At 40.2% G+C, this 19,361-nt stretch overlaps 1 protein-coding gene across 3 annotated transcripts in view; it reads left to right on the forward strand.

Annotated features, from left to right (window-relative positions):
• USP7 (ubiquitin specific peptidase 7) overlaps nucleotides 1–19,361 on the forward strand; it is a 138,409-nt gene that overhangs the window by 82,810 nt on the left and 36,238 nt on the right. For all 3 annotated transcript variants that reach the window (XM_073362481.1, XM_073362480.1, XM_073362482.1), the window contains 5 exons: nucleotides 629–737; nucleotides 9,596–9,726; nucleotides 13,024–13,078; nucleotides 14,300–14,380; nucleotides 14,466–14,556. In XM_073362481.1, coding sequence (XP_073218582.1) covers nucleotides 629–737; nucleotides 9,596–9,726; nucleotides 13,024–13,078; nucleotides 14,300–14,380; nucleotides 14,466–14,556 — 467 coding nt within the window. The remainder of the gene's footprint in view (nucleotides 1–628; nucleotides 738–9,595; nucleotides 9,727–13,023; nucleotides 13,079–14,299; nucleotides 14,381–14,465; nucleotides 14,557–19,361) is intronic.

A 19,361-nucleotide genomic window follows, 5' to 3' on the forward strand; every position in this document is an offset into this window, starting at 1 on the left:
TGCCACTTTTCAGCAAGATGGCTGCTATGAACTGCAAATTTTAATTTAAAAATTGAATTTTAAATACAGATAACTAATGAAGTGCTTGTCACTCTGGGAGCCTTCAGAAAATCGTAAAAAGGAAGTTTAACAAAAGAACAGCCCTTTTGTTTATAGAAGTATTGGAATCCTAAGAGTATGTGGTGACAGGCAGTTGTGATGTGTAATCTGTTTTATTTAGACAGAATGTAATACTAAGGAGCACAAAGCTTCTGTTAATAGAACTGGTTAGCCTAGAACAGGAGTTCTCAAACTTAATTGCACTGCGACCCCCTACTGACAACAAAAATTATTACACGACCCCAGGGCCTGAGCCCACCCTAGTCCCGCCGCCCTGGATGGGGAGGCCAAAGCCTGAGCCCCACCGCTTTGCATGGGCAGTGAGACTCGGGCTTTGACCCTGTGCCCCAGCAAATCTAAGCCAACCGTGGCGACCCTATTGAAAAGGGATCGCGACCCACTTTGGGGTTGCGACCCACAGTCTGAGAACCACTGGCCTAAAACAAATGTTCTATAGAAATATATCTGTATTATAGTTAAGTTTTATATGTATAATCAAATGTAGTTTTAACCATTAACTGCTTTCCAGGTGGGATTCAAAGAAGCACACGGGATATGTTGGGTTAAAGAACCAGGGAGCAACCTGTTACATGAACAGTTTGTTACAGACTTTATTTTTCACAAATCAACTACGAAAGGTAAGACATAGCATTGTAATTTCATTTCAAATATTTAAGTAGCAAAAATGATGTATTTCAAAATAGCTTTTGTTTTAAATAGCTTTCCATTCTATTTTCCCACACACACACCACCATTCTTTGTTTCCTCCTTTTCAAAAAATTCCCCTTCATTCTGTAAAACTTCAGAGCACAATAACCCAATTTGGTCATTATTCTGCTTTTTCAAAGTGGTTCTCAATCTCTCTGTTAGCTCCTTTTTCTTTAACTCAGTAAACAAATGGCTCTGTCAAGTAGCTAGAAAAGGTGGTTACAACATCAGTGTAGTTAGTGTACTCAAAACCTGATAAATTGCAATTTAATTAACTTCTGGTAATAGAAATCCAGTTTTAGTGGACTACATGGCTTATGCCATGATGTACACCTTGTATCAGACCAGATCTGAGAACTTGTCTTAATACTTAGGTGTGTTATACATGGGTTTATTGTTTTTTTTGTTTTTTGAAAAATAAGCTAAATACCTTTGTACATGCCAAAGCCTGAGTTAAGGGTCCGTTGCTGCACTGCTTGGTTTGTTAGTGATGCCAAAAATTGTTTCGGGAAAAGGATACTTTAACTTAGCCCTTTGCAGCAGGCAAGGTAAAGGAATAATTTTCAACTCTTAATTTTCAATCTGTTGGCTATCTACCGATAGATAGATATGCACACCTTTGTAAAGTCTATATATCTGTCAGTGACTTGGCCATTTAAAACAGTTTATAGTCATCTTTTCTGTTTTGCTTCACAAGTTACACATATTTATTTTCCAGTGTTGCTTGTGTGTTCATTTATGCTTCCTGTTTTTTATATATAGTGCAGTAAAATTATTGGTAGTTACAGCCAGTATCTTCCCTTACGTAATAGTGGTACTAAAGCAGTATTGACTTGTATTTTGGGTGGTTTAAACATAATTTAGTTTTGACTTCAATGCATTATTTTTGCTTACATGCTTTATTTTCTTTTTGCATGTCTCCTTGTATATTCTAAAATGTCTTATCAAAAGAAAACTAGCTCTTGCTAGCAAAATATTTGTTCTTATAAATATCTCAAGAAAGCAACATGGAAATGCTATGTAGCATGTAATCCTAGTATAGTGAAATAGTGCCTGGGATAACAACACCTTATTTTTTTTTTTTACTTGCTAAATAAATTCGTGTTAAACCCCTGCTAGTCAGAAGAGGGCATTTGCATTAAGAAATCTTGACTTTCAGAATCATTTGATCTAGGGAAGGTCTCCATTGATTTTAGTATATCCTACCACTCGAGGGCATGATTTTTTTTTAATTTTATTTTATTTTTAAAATTATTATTCTTCAACAATCCACAAAAAAGTGTCTGCTCTAACTTCGAATATCTCCAGTGATGGGAGATTCCATATTCTCTCTTGGAAGCTCAGTTTTTCCTTTATGGTATGGCCTATTTTCCAGTCTTTTAATTACTATTAATATTAGTATTACCATAGTGCCCAGGAGCCCTAGTGATGGACCAGGACCCCACTATGCTTTCTGTGGTTTTGTTTCTCTCTCCTTTATTTCTGCACTGTGCTGCTTGTTCTGAAACATAGTACCAAAAATAGAACACATGCCTCTAAATACCTGGATTGTTTTTGCATGATACACCCGTTAATTTATCATCTTTGAGTGGCTGCAGATAGGTGTTCCACTAAGGCGTGTGTGCGCACCCAGCGCATCAGAGCCAGAGAAATTTGCCTAGCAGTACCTGCAGAGATGGCACTCACACCCTTTGCTTTATAGCCCCTGCCCTAGCTCCAGAAGGGCGGCTCTGCCCCAAGCCCCATCAGTTACTTCTCACAGCCCGTGGCTAGAGTCGGATCACTCTAGGTAGTGTTTCTTCACACTGCCCCTTTTCCCTCTGTCATTGAGACCTTCTTGCAAATAGTTCACTAAGGTGTTTATTAGTGGTACCTTAGGTTGGTTAGTTCGGTTATTTAGCTGTAGTTTTCTGGTGGAATGCCTTCACCAGGATTTGAACATTGCCTGTCATGTGGAGGGGCTATACTGAATAGTGAGCCCTGCATGCAGTGTTTATTGTGCCTTGGAGAGGCGTATATTAAGGACAGGGGTTCCATCTCTAAGAACATGACACAGGTGGCAAGGGATTTAAGATGCAAGCAGAACCTGATGGAGCAAGCCAGGAGGCCTATGTCTGCACTGGGGACAGTACCAGCTTCTCAGCTATCATCAGTGTCATAGTATGTTGACGATCCTTGGCAGGACTCAGAGATCACCTGTAGCAGGAAGAGAAGTATAGGGGCTCTTGGCCTGCTACTTAGGTGGCCACTATCCACAATGGCCTTGGAATCTCTTGGACACTCCTCTTTCCTTTAGGTCCTGACTTCAACCCACTATAGAGTAAGATCGGTTAACCAACCTGAAATAATTGTGAATGGTACAGATTTGTATTTCTTCTAGTCTTCTTCCTACCATTGTTGAACAGAACAAATTCTTAGTCTGGAGACCTAGCCAATCAATTTCTACAGAATTCAAGTATTTATTTTCTAAGCAAATTTGTTTCGAGCTTTTTATGTACACTGAGTAAAAACCAATGTAGTGTTCTGAGCAAGGCAAAATTAACAGAACTTTATTTGTTTTTACTGATGCTGTTCAGAATCCTGTGAACAAAATAAAATTGTCTCAATAATCCAACTGGAAAAGCAGTGAGCATTAGGAAAGCCAAGCACTTGAGTTACTTGTGGGGAATCAGACACGAAAATGGAGTCTGGGGGAGGGCTAATGGAGAAAAGACCTTTTCTTCCCTTTTCTTCTCTCCTCCCAACAGCAGTCTAAAATGGCAGAGACCCTTTCCCCCCCATACAGCAGCCATGAGGTTAAGAAGGTGTGGGAAGGAACCAAGGCACTTCCTCTCCTATAGCAATTAGAAGGGGAAGAACTTTAAGCTTTTGTATTGGCCTGTGGCTGGGAAGTGTCTGATTAAATCTAAACAAGGCCCAGGGACAGAGCTTCTCACAAGGGCTTTGCCCTTGGATCTTACTGTTGGAGCCTCTCCACCCCAGTGTTCCATCTCTGCTTCTAGCTAGTAGGTTTAGTCCTCCAGCTAGAGCATATATGGTAATTTTTTCAAGCTTTGTGCTAATTCTCTTGATCACGCCTTAGGGCCTTAGACAGATGTTTGTAATTTCGTGTAAAGTTATTTAGGTTTGTTCCTTCCTGATCTGGCTCTGCTTTGACCTCTCCCTTTCCTTGTCATCATCCAATGTATTCTGTTACTCAGTAGTTACTTTGCCTGAGATTTCACAAAAAAGGGTGAAGTATTTCCTCCCCCTTCTTGTCATGGTGTTTGCTTTTCCTCTGTTAAGCAATGGATTTAAACTTTCCTTTAACATTGTCTTGCTTGTACAAGTTTATCTTGTTCCTCTTTGTATGTGTTCTGCATAGTGCCTGATTATGTGCCTCTTCTTTTCAGACTTTGTCCCCACATGTCTTTACTATTCTCTTGCATTCATCCCCAGAGGGGGAACATCTCAGGTGTTAATTTGAGATTGTTGTTTCGCCAAATGTATTTAAATGCCTTATGTCTTGATCTTGAGGCAAATTTTTCAGTTTTGGGTGGACTGGACATTTCAGTGAGATGGTTTACAAGGGAAGATATTATATAAATTGTTTATCTTGGTTGGAAATTCAGACTGAACTTTGAGTAATTGGCTGATTTACACTAAATTACACAAGCAGAGGGGAAAAGCAAGGGAAGCATATAAATTAAATATCACTTTGTGATAACATACAATAGAAACATTTGTTGTTTGCAGTGGTGGTGTGGCTGTGTTGGTCTCAGAACATTAAAGAGACAAGGGGGATGAGGTCCAGCTTTGTTTGGTGAAAGAGACAACCTTTCAAGCTACACAGAGCTGCTCTTCAAGTCAGATTTGTGTAGCTAAAGAAGAGCTCTGTGGGCGGCTTGTCTTTTTCACGAACAGAAGTTGATCAAATAAGATATTATCTCACCCACTTTGTGTGTCTAATAGAAACATTTAGCATTTAACGGTGTATATACTAATGTATTTAGTCAATGGCCATTTGAGTTTATTTCAAATTTATCAATCAGTATAATGATTGGATATATAAAAAGGAACTAATTGCTTTGCATAGATGCCTCTGAAAATGGAATGTGAAATAAATATACAGAGCTTGATTTTTCAGAAGGGCTGAGCACACAGTTCCTATTGATTTTGGGGTACTCAGCACTATTGAAAATCAGGACAATCGTCTTTTGCTTTGAAGCCTATTGTTGATAATTTTGACTTATCAGGGAGATGGAAATTTTCATGCGTAAGTCTGATATTTTCATACCTGTGTTTGTATTTATATATAGTAAAAGTATGTGTGTGTGTGTGTGTGTATATATATATATTAGACTTGATTTTGACTAACAGAAAGGAATTGGTTGCGAATCTGAAGGTAGAGGGCAAGTTGGGCAAAAGTGATAATGAGGTAATAGATTTCATGATTCTAAGGAATGGAAGGAGTGAGCAGCAGAATGAGGATGATGGACTTCAGAAAAGCAAATTTTAACAAACTCAGAAAACTGACTGGTAAGGTCCCAAGGAAAAAGGAGTATAGGAGGGCTGGCAGTTTCTCAGAGGCAATATTAAAGGTGCAACAAGAAACTATCCTGATGTGAATGAAGGATAGAAATAATAGCTTCAGTCTTCACTAAAAAGGTGAATTGTGACTACATACTTAATACAGTTAATATTAACAACAAGGAAGAAGGAAAACAAACCAGAATAGGGAAAGAACAGGTTAAAGAATATTTAGGTAAGTTAGATGTATTCAAGTCAGCAGGGCCTAAGATTCACCTTAGGGTACTTAAGGAACTAGCTGAAGCAATCATCTTCAAAAACATGGAAGACAGGTGTCGTCCTTGAGGACTGGAGAAAGGTAAACATAGTACCTATCTTTTAAAAAGAGAAACAAAGAGGACACAGAGAATTAGACCAGTCTAACTTAAGTTATTGAAAAGATACTGGAACAAATTATTAAACAATAAATTTGTAAGCATCTAGAGGATAATAGGGGGGTATGTATTAGTCAACATGGGTTTGTCAAGAACAAATCGTGCCCAACCAACTTAGTTTTCTTCTTTGAGAGGGTTATTGGCTGGTGGATAGGGGGAAATAGTAGACATGATGTATCTTAATTTTAGTAAGTTGTCTGGCACAGTCCCACATGACGTTTTCATAAGCAAACTAGGGAAATGTGGTCTAGAAATGAAATTTCTGGAAGATGGCTCCACAATTGATTGGAAAAAACCCAAAAAACATTCTTAAAGTATAGTTTCAATTTTTCACTGTCAAGCTCAGAGGCTTTATCTAGTAGTGTCCTGCAATGATCTGTCCTGGGTCCTTACTAGTCAATAATTTCCTTAATGACTTGGATAATGGAGTGGAATATGTGCTTATAAATTTGTGGATGACGCTAAGCTGGGAGGGGTTGCTAGGTCTTGGAAGGACAGAATTAAAATTCAAAAGGACCGTGATACATTTGAGAATTGGTTTGAAATCAACACAATGAAATTTAATAAAGACAAATGCAAAATATTACACCCAAGAAAGAAAAAAATCAAGAGCACAAATACAAAATAGCAAATAACTAGCTAGGCAGTAGTACTGCAGAAAACGATCTAGGGTTATAGTGGATGGCAAATTGAATACAATTAAACAATATGATGCAGTTGTAAGAAGGGCGAGTATCATTGTGGGGTGTAAACAGGCGTGTTGTATGTATGACACAGGAAGTAACTGTCCCAGTTTATTTGGCACTGATGAGGCCTACTCTGGAGTATTATGTCCAATTTTGGGCGCCACACTTCAAGAAAGATGTGAACAAACTGGAGCGAGCCTAGAGGAGAGCAACAAAAATGATAAGTCTTAGAAAACCTGACCTGTGAGGAAAGATTTTAAAAACCTGGTCTTGAGAAAAGACTGGACCTGATAGCAGTTTTCAGATATGTTCAGGATTGTTACAAAGCGGATGGTGATAAATTGTTCTCCTTGACCACTGAAGGTAGGGCAAGAAGTAATTGGCTTAATCTGCAGCAAGAGAGATTTAGGTTAGATATTAGAAAGATTTTCTTAACTCTAAGGATATTTAAGTACTGGGATAGGTTGTGGAATCCCTAGTATGCACTTTTTGGGGGGAAAATATACACACACACTGTCTGCCCATCTAAATATTGTGTGTGTTTATATTGATATTTTTTCCCCAAAACATGTTTTGATAACCTGGTTCTGGTGATTTATCTTCTATTTGTCTGCACTGCATTTGATAAAATTGTGTTTTATATAGATATTTTATTTTGGTTAAACAGCGTGAGTGGTGTCAATCCACCAGTTTTCTATGTGTTCTTTGTGAGAAGGAGGTTTTCGTAGACATTAAAAAAGTGTCATGAATCACTGCTAATATTATGTGCCTGTAATAAGTAAGACTCAAGATCCTGGATCTGTTTCTTTTACTACCTTTGCCCAGGGTAGATTGACTTATAACAAGGTGACATAAATTATATGGACTGAACCTGCAAGGTGCTGAGCTCTCTCTGCTCCCAACATTAAACTGAAAAACATCTTCTGCAGTTGAAAATGGAGGGAGAATTCTGGCTACTGATACCTGAATTGGAATTTGGACAGAACAGCAGGGTTAATGCTTCTAGAAAATACGGCTTTTTGGTTGAGTGATGAGTGTAGAGAAACGCTGCCCAGAACCTTCTCTCTCTGGGATTACTTTGTGAGGCACTCTGGTACCAACATGAAAAGTGTAGTATAAATACCTAGATAGATACTCTTCCAGAAAATTCTAGGTGCTATGAGCTGGGCATATACTAGTGCTAATTACTATCAAGTTTGGAGCACAGCTATTCCCAAAATACATGTTCATTCTCAGAGTTTTATAAAGAAGATTGAATTACTGAATTGGTGGAAGTAACTGGATGCAAAATGTTTTGAACTACTATTCTTGATTTTGTCTTCAGCAGCAGGTTTGGAAACAATATTTTCTTCATTTGGGAAAGTTAATTCAAATTTGAGAAATCAGTTAAGAAAAAGGAAAGCAGAATAACTAGTCATCTTGTCTGAAGTAGCTAAGTAATTTTGTGTTTACCGTACAAAGGTGCCAATAGTCCCTCTTTACCATCAGAATGCTGTTTTACATCTAGTTACCTTATGATACAGAGTTTAATTAGTGAGTTGTCACCTTCCATACACTCAGATCGTGTAAATCAGAACTGGAAGAGGGGACATGATAGTGTGGAATCATGATGCATATTTATACTGTTGCCTACTTGTCCGTAATTTTTATCCGTAATATCATTTCTTGTATCCAGTATGGTAGGACTTTCACTTTCTTGTGGAGACTATTCCAAAGTCTAATAGATTCACTGTCCAGAAGTTTTCCAGAATTCAGGAATATTTTCCTGTATTATTTTTATCCCATTACTTTAGTTATTCTACTGCTACTCTCCTCATTGTACCATGTTAAATTCCTGGTCCCGCTAAACATTTACCTTTTTATGTATATTTGAAGACTGTTGTTGGGCTCCTCCCCGTAGCTGTTACCTTCTCAGATCTTCTAATCTTTTTAATTGGTCCCTCAACTCTTAAACAATTTTTGTTGCTCTTTTCTAGACTTCCTTATTTTGTCTGTATCAATCAAATCTATTAAACTTTTTTAGTCTGGCTCCCCTCACCACTGTATCTGAGCGCATCACAAATATTAATGAATTTGCCTTGCCAACTCTTTAGTTATATATGGAAATATTATTAGCCCCATTTTACATATGCAGAGCTGAGACACAGGATAGATAAAGTGGCTTGCCCGAGGTCTCTCAGGAAGTCCGTGGCAGAACCAGGAATTGAACCAGATTTTCTCAGTCCTGGTTCAGTGCCTTAATCACAAGACCCTACACCTTTTCATTAGACTGCATTCACTTCTGGGCAGTACATCATCTACCTGCTTCTTGAGGTGATGTTTCTTCATTTTTCTGCCCAAAATTGCTTTTTTTGTGTCCCTAACCTATTACAAGCTCTTGTTTAATTTGCTCTCTGCTATTGCCACTATTCTCTGTTAACATTAATGCTTCTTAAATTTGTTTCCCCCGTTAAATATCTGCATTTGGGAGTTATCTTTCCCTGAGTACTTTACATTTTTCTAAACTGAATCGCATTGCCTGCCCATATTTCCTAATCCTTTTTGGTTCCTTTTTATAATTTCTCTGTTGTCCTTGACCCTTCCAAGTTTTGAGTAATCAGTGAAATTAGTTAGCATGTTGTTCAGACCCTCTTCCAGATGATTAATGAAGATGTTAAATAAGAATGGATCTCGCACTGATCCCCAAAGCCTCCACTGTACACACGCTTTTATTTTTGTCCTTTCTACCTTCACATAGTTTTCAAATGTATACAATCAAATTGGAAAAAAAAGTCATTTTTCAAATAGGCTGTAGTATTGTACAGTATATGTCAAATCCTACTGTGATGATTGCATACCCATAGAGTGCATGGTCATTGTTTGAAGGAATTATTGAACTCTTTAGCATATTTCCTTTTTAAAATAATTAGAAATGATTAGAAGAGTTTATAGTGAGCATAATCAATTGATTTTCTTTTTCTACTGTGCTTTGGAGAACCACAAATACAGGTAAGTAATAGTCTTCACAATAAACCACAGTAGGAAATTTGTGTCAAATTATTCTGCTGTGTTAATTGATTAGGTCTACGAAACAATTCTGAGCAGGAACAAGTGATGACTTGAACAATATGAGCAGGAAACACATTTTCTTAAGTACTAATTGAACTAAATATTTTGTAGGCTGTGTACATGATGCCCACAGAAGGAGATGACTCATCCAAAAGTGTTCCTTTAGCATTGCAGAGAGTATTCTATGAACTTCAGCACAGTGACAAACCAGTAGGAACTAAAAAGCTAACAAAATCCTTTGGGTAAGTGTCAGAAATTTAAAATATTTTTTAGAATGTAGCAGAGTTCTTAATAAAAATTTTCCACATTTCTGCTAAAAAGTACTTTGCTTCGTGTAAAAATAAATTAAGGATAGCTTAGAGAGTTATAGAAAATAATCTGATAGCGCTCCATGGTTATTCTTTCCTAATATGACTTTTATTAATATTTCTTAGTTTACCAAAAAATCACATTTTTCTAACTGACAGCACTGAGGTCAGCTGAACTGAAAATCAAATGTTTCCTTGTACATAACCATCAGCATCTACAGCAATAAAGATCTGGTTTTATAATTTATCTAGTGGATGATGCATTTGGCTAAACAGAATACAGAGTGGAGTTGTGTACTTAAAATTGTAAATGGCATATTGGGCCTTGGACAGGTACCCTTTTTATCAAATCTATATCATATAATGAAAAATAATAATAATGTCTTTCTAAACCTTTAGTGACTCTGCATTGATGACCATTGTAAAACTTACTTGTGACCAAGATAAGGTTTTTAACATGTACAGAGCACACATGCAGTACCAACATCCCATTTCTGTCACGTCTCACTATATCCTGTTTTGTGATTTAAAACATGAAATATGTATCTCTATGGCACAGAGTAGATGTGCGACATCATACAAATTACCTTATTTGTATCCACCCCTTTCTAGTTCCTTCTCTTTGATTTTTGTCCCCCTCAGTAAACAGTTTCTAATGTCTTTTCAGTCTAGTACCATGTTGTAATATGTTCTGACAAATTATAATTTTAAATCTAAGATTATCCTAAATATATCTACCCTAAATCCACTTTGGTAGTGAATTAAAATAATTCACAATTAGGCGCACACTTATTCCAGAATAAGAGCATCCACAAATGGAGTTGATCAGAAGTAGATAATCTTCTTTAAATTCATACCCTACCTTATTCCAGATTAGAGATTTGTCTACACATGGAAGTTAGAGGTCAAAATCCAGCAGAAACCTTTTAGTCTGCTGCTTTGTGCTTGTGCATTTACGTCACAATTATGGCTTCTTTCAGTGTGTTGGGACCATATTTGTAGTTATGGTATAAAGAAATTGAGATTAATTTTCCTTGTTTTACATTGTATTAGCCAACTAGTTCCTTGCTTTATTGCTTTCTAGATTGCCCATTCAAATAGAAGCATCTGTGGCTTTTAAAATAGGTTCAGATATTCAAGTATCTTTTCAGGTAGCTGCATCTCTGATGGTAGCCCACAGCACATTTTCATCACTTAACAACATTACTGAAGGAAACTGAGGTCCCTGACCACACTGTTTCTTGTGACATAAATCAAAATGCCGGGGATAGTCATGGGCTGGGGGGGCTGTTCTCTGGCACCCTGACCCTCTGCCCAGGGCAGGTGAAGGGTCCAGGGCTCCCCACAGCAGCCCCAGGCTCCCTGGGTGGCTCTTACCACAGCCCAGCTCCAGCTTCTGGCCTGCCCAGGGGTGGGGATGGGGGAGAGGAGCAGAGGGGGCAGGGCTTTGGGGGGAAGACCAGGAGCAGGGGGTGGGGCCACAATGCTGGTGGACTCCCCCCCCCCCCCCCCCCCAAAATTCTACACAGGTTCTCGCGCTCTGTGGGAGGCCCCCAAATTGGCATGGGCTCTGTAGGACCATGCATTAATCTGCCACTGCTACTGAGGCGCAGGGGTTAAGTTTGAAAAATTGCCATCTGGAGGGTCACTGCTTCTGGTAACAGACTTGGTCGCTCAAATACTGTGATGTTGGCTGCAACATAAGCACTTAGATATGGCTCATGTTGTTTCTAACACTAGCTATCAGCTTTGGTTTGCTTCTTTCTTATAAGGTCAATGAAGTTTAGTATGGTGTTTATAACATTCCTCTTTAAGGCAATGTAATAGAGGGAATTTTTGCTTTTTATGCCAACTGTGACTTTGTAGTGGATTTCCACCAAGTTCAAAGGGAATTCTGACCTGGAGAGTACTTGCTACCTAACCCTCCACTTCTGAAGTCTAGAAGCTCTGCTCCAGTGTGGGCACGTGAAGCAGAGGGGACTCTGAAGTATTTGGGGACAGGCAAAGCATGTATTAGAGCCACTCACTTTTCTCTATCCACCTTCTTGGGGGGGTCCCTGGGAATGAGTCAACCTTGCTGACCCCACTCCACCTTTTTGCAGCAGCTTCTGAGCCTCACTCCCACTCCTGTCCATAAGGCACTTTTCCCTCTCTTCCACCCACTTTAAGGTGCGGTGTGGTAATTCTGCAGAATCTAGGTTTGACTTTCCACTGTAGCAAGTGTTGTCTTTGACCTGAGAAGCCAGTACTGCCCATTAGTTCTTAATTTGGAACATCTATTTGTGTTGCATTATTCATTTTAATGTTACACAGTAATCAGATATCTATAGAGATGTAATTAATCCTTTTCTATTTCACTTGCCTTTAATTTGACTAGTGGCTAAAGCCCAGAACTTGAAGGCAAGAAATCTGTTTTCAGGTCTTAGGTATGCAACATATTTCCCATATGGCCTTGGGCAAGTCACTTAACCTCTTTGTATCTCAGTTAACTTCATCTTTAATTTAATCTTTGTAAAGTTCTTTGAGATATTTGGGTAGAGGGGTATAGAAGTATACAGCGGTATATTATTCTGAAATTGTTAAAACTACAAGTTGTTCCATGTTTCCTCTACTTTAAAGTAAAACTAGTAAAGAAGTTGTGATATTTTAAGGTGGATTTTCAAAAGTGCACAGTTTTGACTTAACTCTGCTTCCATCTGTTTTATGTTTGGTGTCAATGGGAGCAGAGTTAGGCCAACACAGAGTACTTTCAAAATTCCAGTCTTAATGTCTGTCCTTTGATATATGTCTAGATGTGCGGTCTGCAAAAGAATCTCTAAAAGTGACTTCTTTTCAGAGAAAAAGTAATTCACTGTCAGTGAATTTTTTACAAATATCCTCTTATGTCCAGACCCTCACCAATCTTAAAACAAGAGAAAGTAGAATAAGATGTAGATATTAAGTGCTAAGAGCGCTGGTAATTTTAAGACAGGAACAGCAGATGTTTACCTTTGTAGAAGACACTTGAGTGAAATACCCGATGGAGTATTTTTGTAACAAAAAGGGAGCATTTTTCCAGTCTATCTGGTTTTGAAAGTGGAATTATTCAGGATGCCAGTTTCAGATCTTCCTTTATCTGATTGTTTATTTAAACTCTTATTCTAAAATTGATTTATCAGAATATTTTTTTTAAATGCTGGATTTCTGCACTTTAATAATATAGTGATGTTATTACTTGTTTGTCTTATAAAGGTGGGAAACTTTAGACAGTTTCATGCAACATGATGTTCAGGAATTATGTCGAGTGGTAAGTTTCCAGCATCTCTTGTTGATATCTGCATATATACATGGTGTTGCCTGCTGGCATGTATTCCTATTAATACTGAAATTAATTCTTTATATTAGAGTAAACCAAGGCTTAGAGAGTTCCATTTTACATGGTATCTTCCTTTCTAAATATAGCATGAGCTTTATGTGGCCCTTTATATTTATGGACCGAGGGATAGGGGGACACAATTTGTAGGGGAAAGCAAAGTTTAGAGACAAAATATAGAAAACTTTTCAAGAGTGCTGACTCTCCTTGTAAGGTCGCATTGGAGAAATGCCATTTAAAGGTGGCTTGGAAAGGAATGTTACAACTGGATTTACGCCCTTGTTTCTTTGATGAATAAAGATGGTGGGAGTGAATTTGGTGCTTTTTTGAATAGTTTCTCTCTCCCCTTGTTTTAAATTAGAAATTCAGGTTCTTTCTGGGTTGAAAGACTCTGACTGCAGAGTTAGTTAAATGGTGACAACACAAGAGCTAAACAAATTAGTTTACTTATGAGGGGAAAGGTATTTGTAGCCTATTTAAAACTCTGTTTTATGTTTGCATTTGGGGAAAGCTATACAACTTCAATGACTAACATTGTGGATAGAAATCTGTTAAGATTCAGCATCTTTGCTCCTTCAATTAAATGAAAAATGTTCACAGTGGTCCTCTAACAAAACCAGGGAAGTCCAGACTTTACATTCCTAATATTTCTAAAAGGCACAAGCCCAGTTTAAAAAAAAATCTTTTGCAGGTTACCTTTACGGTAGCCTCATTATGACTGCTCTTTTTTGTTTTGTTACTTTTTTGTTTACTGAGAAGGAAGATCCGTTTCTGTTCCATAAGCAGTTGGAGATTACGTTCATTGCCAGTGATATAGTCATTTTCCACCTTCCAGGAAGAGTTTGAAGCTACTCTGCTTGTGGAGTTTATCCTGCTGTTCTAGACCACCACAGACTTTTGCAAAGCTTTTCAAATCTATGGGGAAATGGCATGGGGCTAGCCCTGGAAGGATTTGGGGGGAAAGGAGGACTTAAAGGATTAACAGAAAGGAGAAGCCAATGTCAAGTGATTAATATTTCATGATCACATGAGTAGCACAAGAAAAAGTAAAGTCCCCAAAGTTTCATCATTAAATTAAAATTATATACTTTAAGTAAACAAATTCAGAAAAAGGTAGTTCAGTCTGTATAACAGTGCAAATCTAATTTCTTTCAGTTGCTTGATAATGTGGAAAATAAAATGAAAGGCACGTGTGTAGAGGGCACTATCCCTAAATTATTCAGAGGAAAGATGGTGGTATGTATTTAGTCAGTTAACAAATTTTTACAAATAATTCTGTTATTTATACATATTGAAATCCTATCTTTGTTTTTGTTTGCAGTCTTACATTCAGTGCAAACATGTAGACTATCGGTCTGAACGAATAGAGGATTATTATGACATCCAGCTAAGTATAAAGGGAAAGAAAAATAGTAAGTGATATGTATTCTGTATGCACAAATTAAATTTTGGGGCTGATTTTCAGAAATGCTTCGCACCCACCTACCTTACTGACTTCAAATATATTTACAAGGGCTCATCACCTTGATCTCATAAGTAGGTGTCTTAGCATGAAGATACCTCACAGATTTTTCTATTTAGAACAGTGGTTCTCAAACTTTTGTACTGGTGACTCTTTCACGCAGCAAGCCTCTGTGTGCCCCCCCCCCTCCGCAAATTAAAAACACTTTTTTGTATATTTAACACTATTATAAATGCTGGAGGTGAAGAAGGGTTTGGGGTGGAGGCTGACAGCTTGTGACGCCCCCATGTAAATAACCTCGCGACCCCCTGAGGGGTCATGACCCCCAGTTTGAGAACCCCAGATTTAGAGATCTCCTGCTTGCATTGGCCATTTTTTCTTTTTTCCTTTCCCCTCATTTCTTGTTAGGATCGTCTTGTATTTTAAGAGTTCGTCTATTTTTTCCTACTTACCGTATGTACTTGTTCATTAGCCCATTTGTTTATAAGCCGACCCCCCCAAGGTGAATAGGTAAAAATAGTAAAAACTGTATGATCATTTCATAAGCCGACCCTATATTTCAGGGGTTGGCAAACTTTGGCTCCCGGCCCATCAGGGTAAGCTGCTGGCGGGTCGGAACGTTTTGTTTACCTGGAGAGTTCACAGGCACAGAGCCCCTCAGCTCCCTGTGGCTGCGGTTCGCCGTTCCCAGCCAATGGCCACTTCCCGCAGCTCCCATTGGCTGGGAACGGCGAACTGCGGCCACAGGGTACTGAGGGGCGGGCTCCATGCCTGCAGACGCTCCAGGTAAACAAAACGACAATGTATTAGATGTTCAATTCAATGATTTCATAGAGTTTAAAATCATCATCAAATTTTGGTGTAGACCAGTTTATAAGCCCCGTTCTTTGATGCGTCACTTTTTTACCAAAAATATTCCGCTTATGAACGAGTATATACAGTACTCCTCTTCTGATGTCATAATATTTTGTAATACCCTCAATTCGTTGCTTCTGCAATAGAAATAATGCCACAGTGGATTATGATTTAAGTATAGTACTCCTGAGGGCATTCTGCACCAAAAAATTAAAAATTCTGTGCCAAAAAGTAAAAAAAATTCTATGCACAATATTTTAAAATTCTGCAAGTTTTATTTGTCAATAAATAAATGCAGAGGCTCCAGCATGGCAGGGGGAGCACAGGCCACTGTCTGCATGAAGGTGGAAGATCACCCTGCAGCCTCCCTGCCCCTGGGACACAGACTCAGTGGTGAGGCTGCACTTGACCCTGACATAGCACAAGACCTGAGCCTGCCCCAGAAACACAATAGGGCTCTCCCCCTCTGCACCAGGCACACTGGGTGTAGGGTAGGCAGGCTCAACCAGACAGGATCCAAGTGTGGAGGGGCTCAGTGTGGGGGGATCCAGGTGTGGGGTGAGAGGGTTCTGTGTGGGACAGTCTGGGTGCAGTCAGTGCAATGGGGGGGTCTAGGTGTGCGGGGGATCTAGATGCACAGAGACCTGGGGAGGGGGTAGGAGGAGGGAGGGTTCCAGGTGCCGGGGCAATGGGACTCTGCAGGGGCTTCTAGGGGAAAGTGGTTGGGGCTCAGCGGAGGGGTCTGGGTGTGGTGGGCTCAGCAGGGGGGTCTGAGTGATGGTACAGTGGGGTGTGGGGCAGTGGGGGTCTGAGTGCAGCTAGTTAGGGGTCAGTGGCATGGGGTCTGGATGTGGGAGCTCAAGTTGGTGCAGGTGGGGACTTGGGCTCATCAGGATGGGAATTTGAGTGCAGGGAGCTCTGAGGCGTGGTCTGGTGCAGGGGTGGCAGTCTGGAGGCAGGCGGGCTCCAGATGCAGGGGTTGAGTTTCAGTGGGGTGGGGCTCAGGTCTGGAGGGTTAGGGGGGTTCTGGGTCTTTGGGGTGAGGCTTGGCGGGGGTTCTGGGTATGGGAGGTCCAGATGCATGGGGGTTGGGCAGATGGGGAAGCAGCTCCCATACAGTGACTCCTCCCCCTGCAGCTGAGGAGCGATGGGGGCAGGAAGCAGGGGAGGGTGCTGAGCTTCCTGCAGCTGGGGGAGGTTTCTAGGGGTGGGTCTGACACAGCCCCAGTTACTCCTTGCAGGGGAAGAAGTAGTCCTCTCCAGCCCAGCCGGGACTAGCAGTTGATCCTGGCTCTGTGTAGGAGCAACTGTCTGAGGTTTCCCTAGCCCTGCAGTGATTTACCTCTCCACCAGCTGCTCCGGGTGCCTGAAACAATGTACCTGCACAGCTGGGGAGTAGTGCATGACTGGTCTTGCAGCTTCCCTTTGTGTCCCTGTGAGAAAGTCATTTGTCTCGGGGAAGCAAAGAAATCTGCAGGAGCCATGAATTCTGCACACATGCAGTGGCACAGAATTCCCCCAGGAGTATTATAGGCATGATCAGTAGGAGCAGATGAACTTTTAAGTAACACAGACCATTTTTACATAAAGACAGTCATGTTAATAAAAACCAAGAGAACAGCTAACTGAGTCAAGCACTGTAGCAGTTGCTAATTGTTAATTACCCAAGCAAGTCATTGGCATGCAAGGCAAGAAATATAGAGCCACCTAAGACTTCAGTAAACCAAGCAGATGGTACACTGGGTTCCAGACATGTATTCCACTCGTGTGCACATGCACCCCAAAGCCAGAGAACTTTGCTTAACAGTACCCTTTGGGGAGGTGTTTGAGCCCTCAGGACCTTATAACCCTTCCCATGGCTTATGTAAGGGTGAGACTGCTCTGACCCCCATCAGTCCCTTCTCACAGTTTTTCCCTGGCAGAGGGCCTCATAGTGGCTAAGATGTTGCTACAGTCAGCATTCAGTGTGGCGGACACCTCATCTAAGATTATGTCCTCAGCTGTGAAGGGTTCCTTGGAAGCAGAACTCAGGCATTGCTCCAGACATGCAGCAAATCATAGAAGACTTACTGTTTGATGGATGGTTTTTGTTATCTGAAAAGACAGATGAGGCATTACGTTCTTTTAAGGGTGCCAGGACTATGTTATAGGTCTTAGGGATTTATACCCCGGCAATTAAAAGTTGTCATTATGGGGATCAGCAACAACAACAGCAGTTCCATTGGTACTCCCAACAGTATTTCAGACAACCTTCTTACTCTGCAAAGCAACTGGACTTCTCTAAGAGAAGACACAAGTATCTCAGAAGAATGCCCTCTGGTTCCAATTTTAACCAGCCAGCTCGTCCTGCGGCTGGCAAGCAGTCACATACTTATCAATGATACCACTATAATGTAGTATGGATAAAAGGAGGAGCCTGCTTCAACCAGCTTTGTCAAGAAGCAATAAAGTTTTGGCACTTTTGCATCCAGGATGACATGCCCACCGCCACACATTTATCGGGTTCTTGAAACCAGTTGTCTGATCATCTCAGCTGAACTTTCTCTGAGAACCACAAGTGGTCTCTGAAGAGCAATGTGGTGAGGTCCATCTTCAGGGAATGGGACATCCCATCAGTCAATCTGTACAACAAAGGATAACAAAAAAAATGCCATCAGTTTTGTTCTCAAGCAGGACTCAGCCCAAGGTCTTTAACCGATGCCTTCCAGTTGAATTGAGGTGTGGCCCTGATGCATGCCTTTCCCACATTCCTCTAATCTTTTAGTTTGTCCTCAAACTGAAGTTGGACCGTGCTAAACTGATTCTTATTCCGCTGACTTGGCCAAGACAGTGCTTCTCCAACCTTCTGAGTCTGTTTGTTCAACCTCACAGATCTCTTCCTCTCCTTCCCGAACTACTGACCGGACACCACAGCCAAGTTGCATATCTGGTGCTGAGCGATCTATACTTCACAGCATGGATGGTATGTGTAAGATGAGGAAGAAGGGCAATATTCAGAAGCAGTTTGGTGTGTCTTACTTAGCAGTAGAAAACTATCTACTAGGACTACATAATTGGCCAAGTGGAAGAGGTTTTTGGTGACGGAATTCAACCAATGTTAGCCGGTGTTTAGGACATTTAGGATTACTTGTTACATTTGAACCTTCAGGTTTCTTAACTTGTTGAGGGTTCATTTTGTGGCGATCTTGGCATTCCATCTTCCAATCCCAGGGAAGTCAAACTCCATGGTAGTGAAATTTCTGAAAGGTGTAGTCCACCTGTTTCCACCTGGAAAGGAAATGGTCCCATTGTTGGACTTTAGTACAGTACTGCCTGTCCTCATGTGTCCTCCATTTGAGCTGCTAGCAACTTGTCTGTTCTCTCTCCTCTCCGGAAGACCGACTTTCTTGTTACTATAAAATCTACAAGAAGAGTCAGCAAAATGCAGGCCCTAATGGTAGGGCTTCCATATAAATAGTTCCTCAAAGACAGTTTCCTTGAGATCACATCCAAAGCTTTTTGTCCAAAGTCGTTTTACAGTTTGACTAGGTTATTTTCTTACCTGTATTCTTTCCTAAGCGGCACTCAAATGCAGATGAATAGTGTCTTCATATGTTAAGTGTCAGGTGGTGCCTTTCATTCTATCTGGAAAGGGCCAAAACATTTTGTTCATTATCTCGACTTTTTGTATTTTATGAGGGTGAGAACAAAGGTCAGCCAGTCTTTGCGCAGACTGTTTCCAGGTGGATAACTTCCTGCATTTCCACAGCTTTTGGAGTAGCTCAGACCACACCCCCAAAGAAATTAGGACTCATTCAATGAGAGCCCAAGTGAGCAACATTGATTGCATTTCGCAGTAATTTTTCAATATTTGACATTTGTAGGGCTACTACCCAGTCTTTATACGTATTTTTACCAAAC

Source organism: Lepidochelys kempii, chromosome 10 (assembly GCF_965140265.1).
Source record: "Lepidochelys kempii isolate rLepKem1 chromosome 10, rLepKem1.hap2, whole genome shotgun sequence".
NCBI classification, from domain to species: Eukaryota; Metazoa; Chordata; order Testudines; family Cheloniidae; genus Lepidochelys; species Lepidochelys kempii.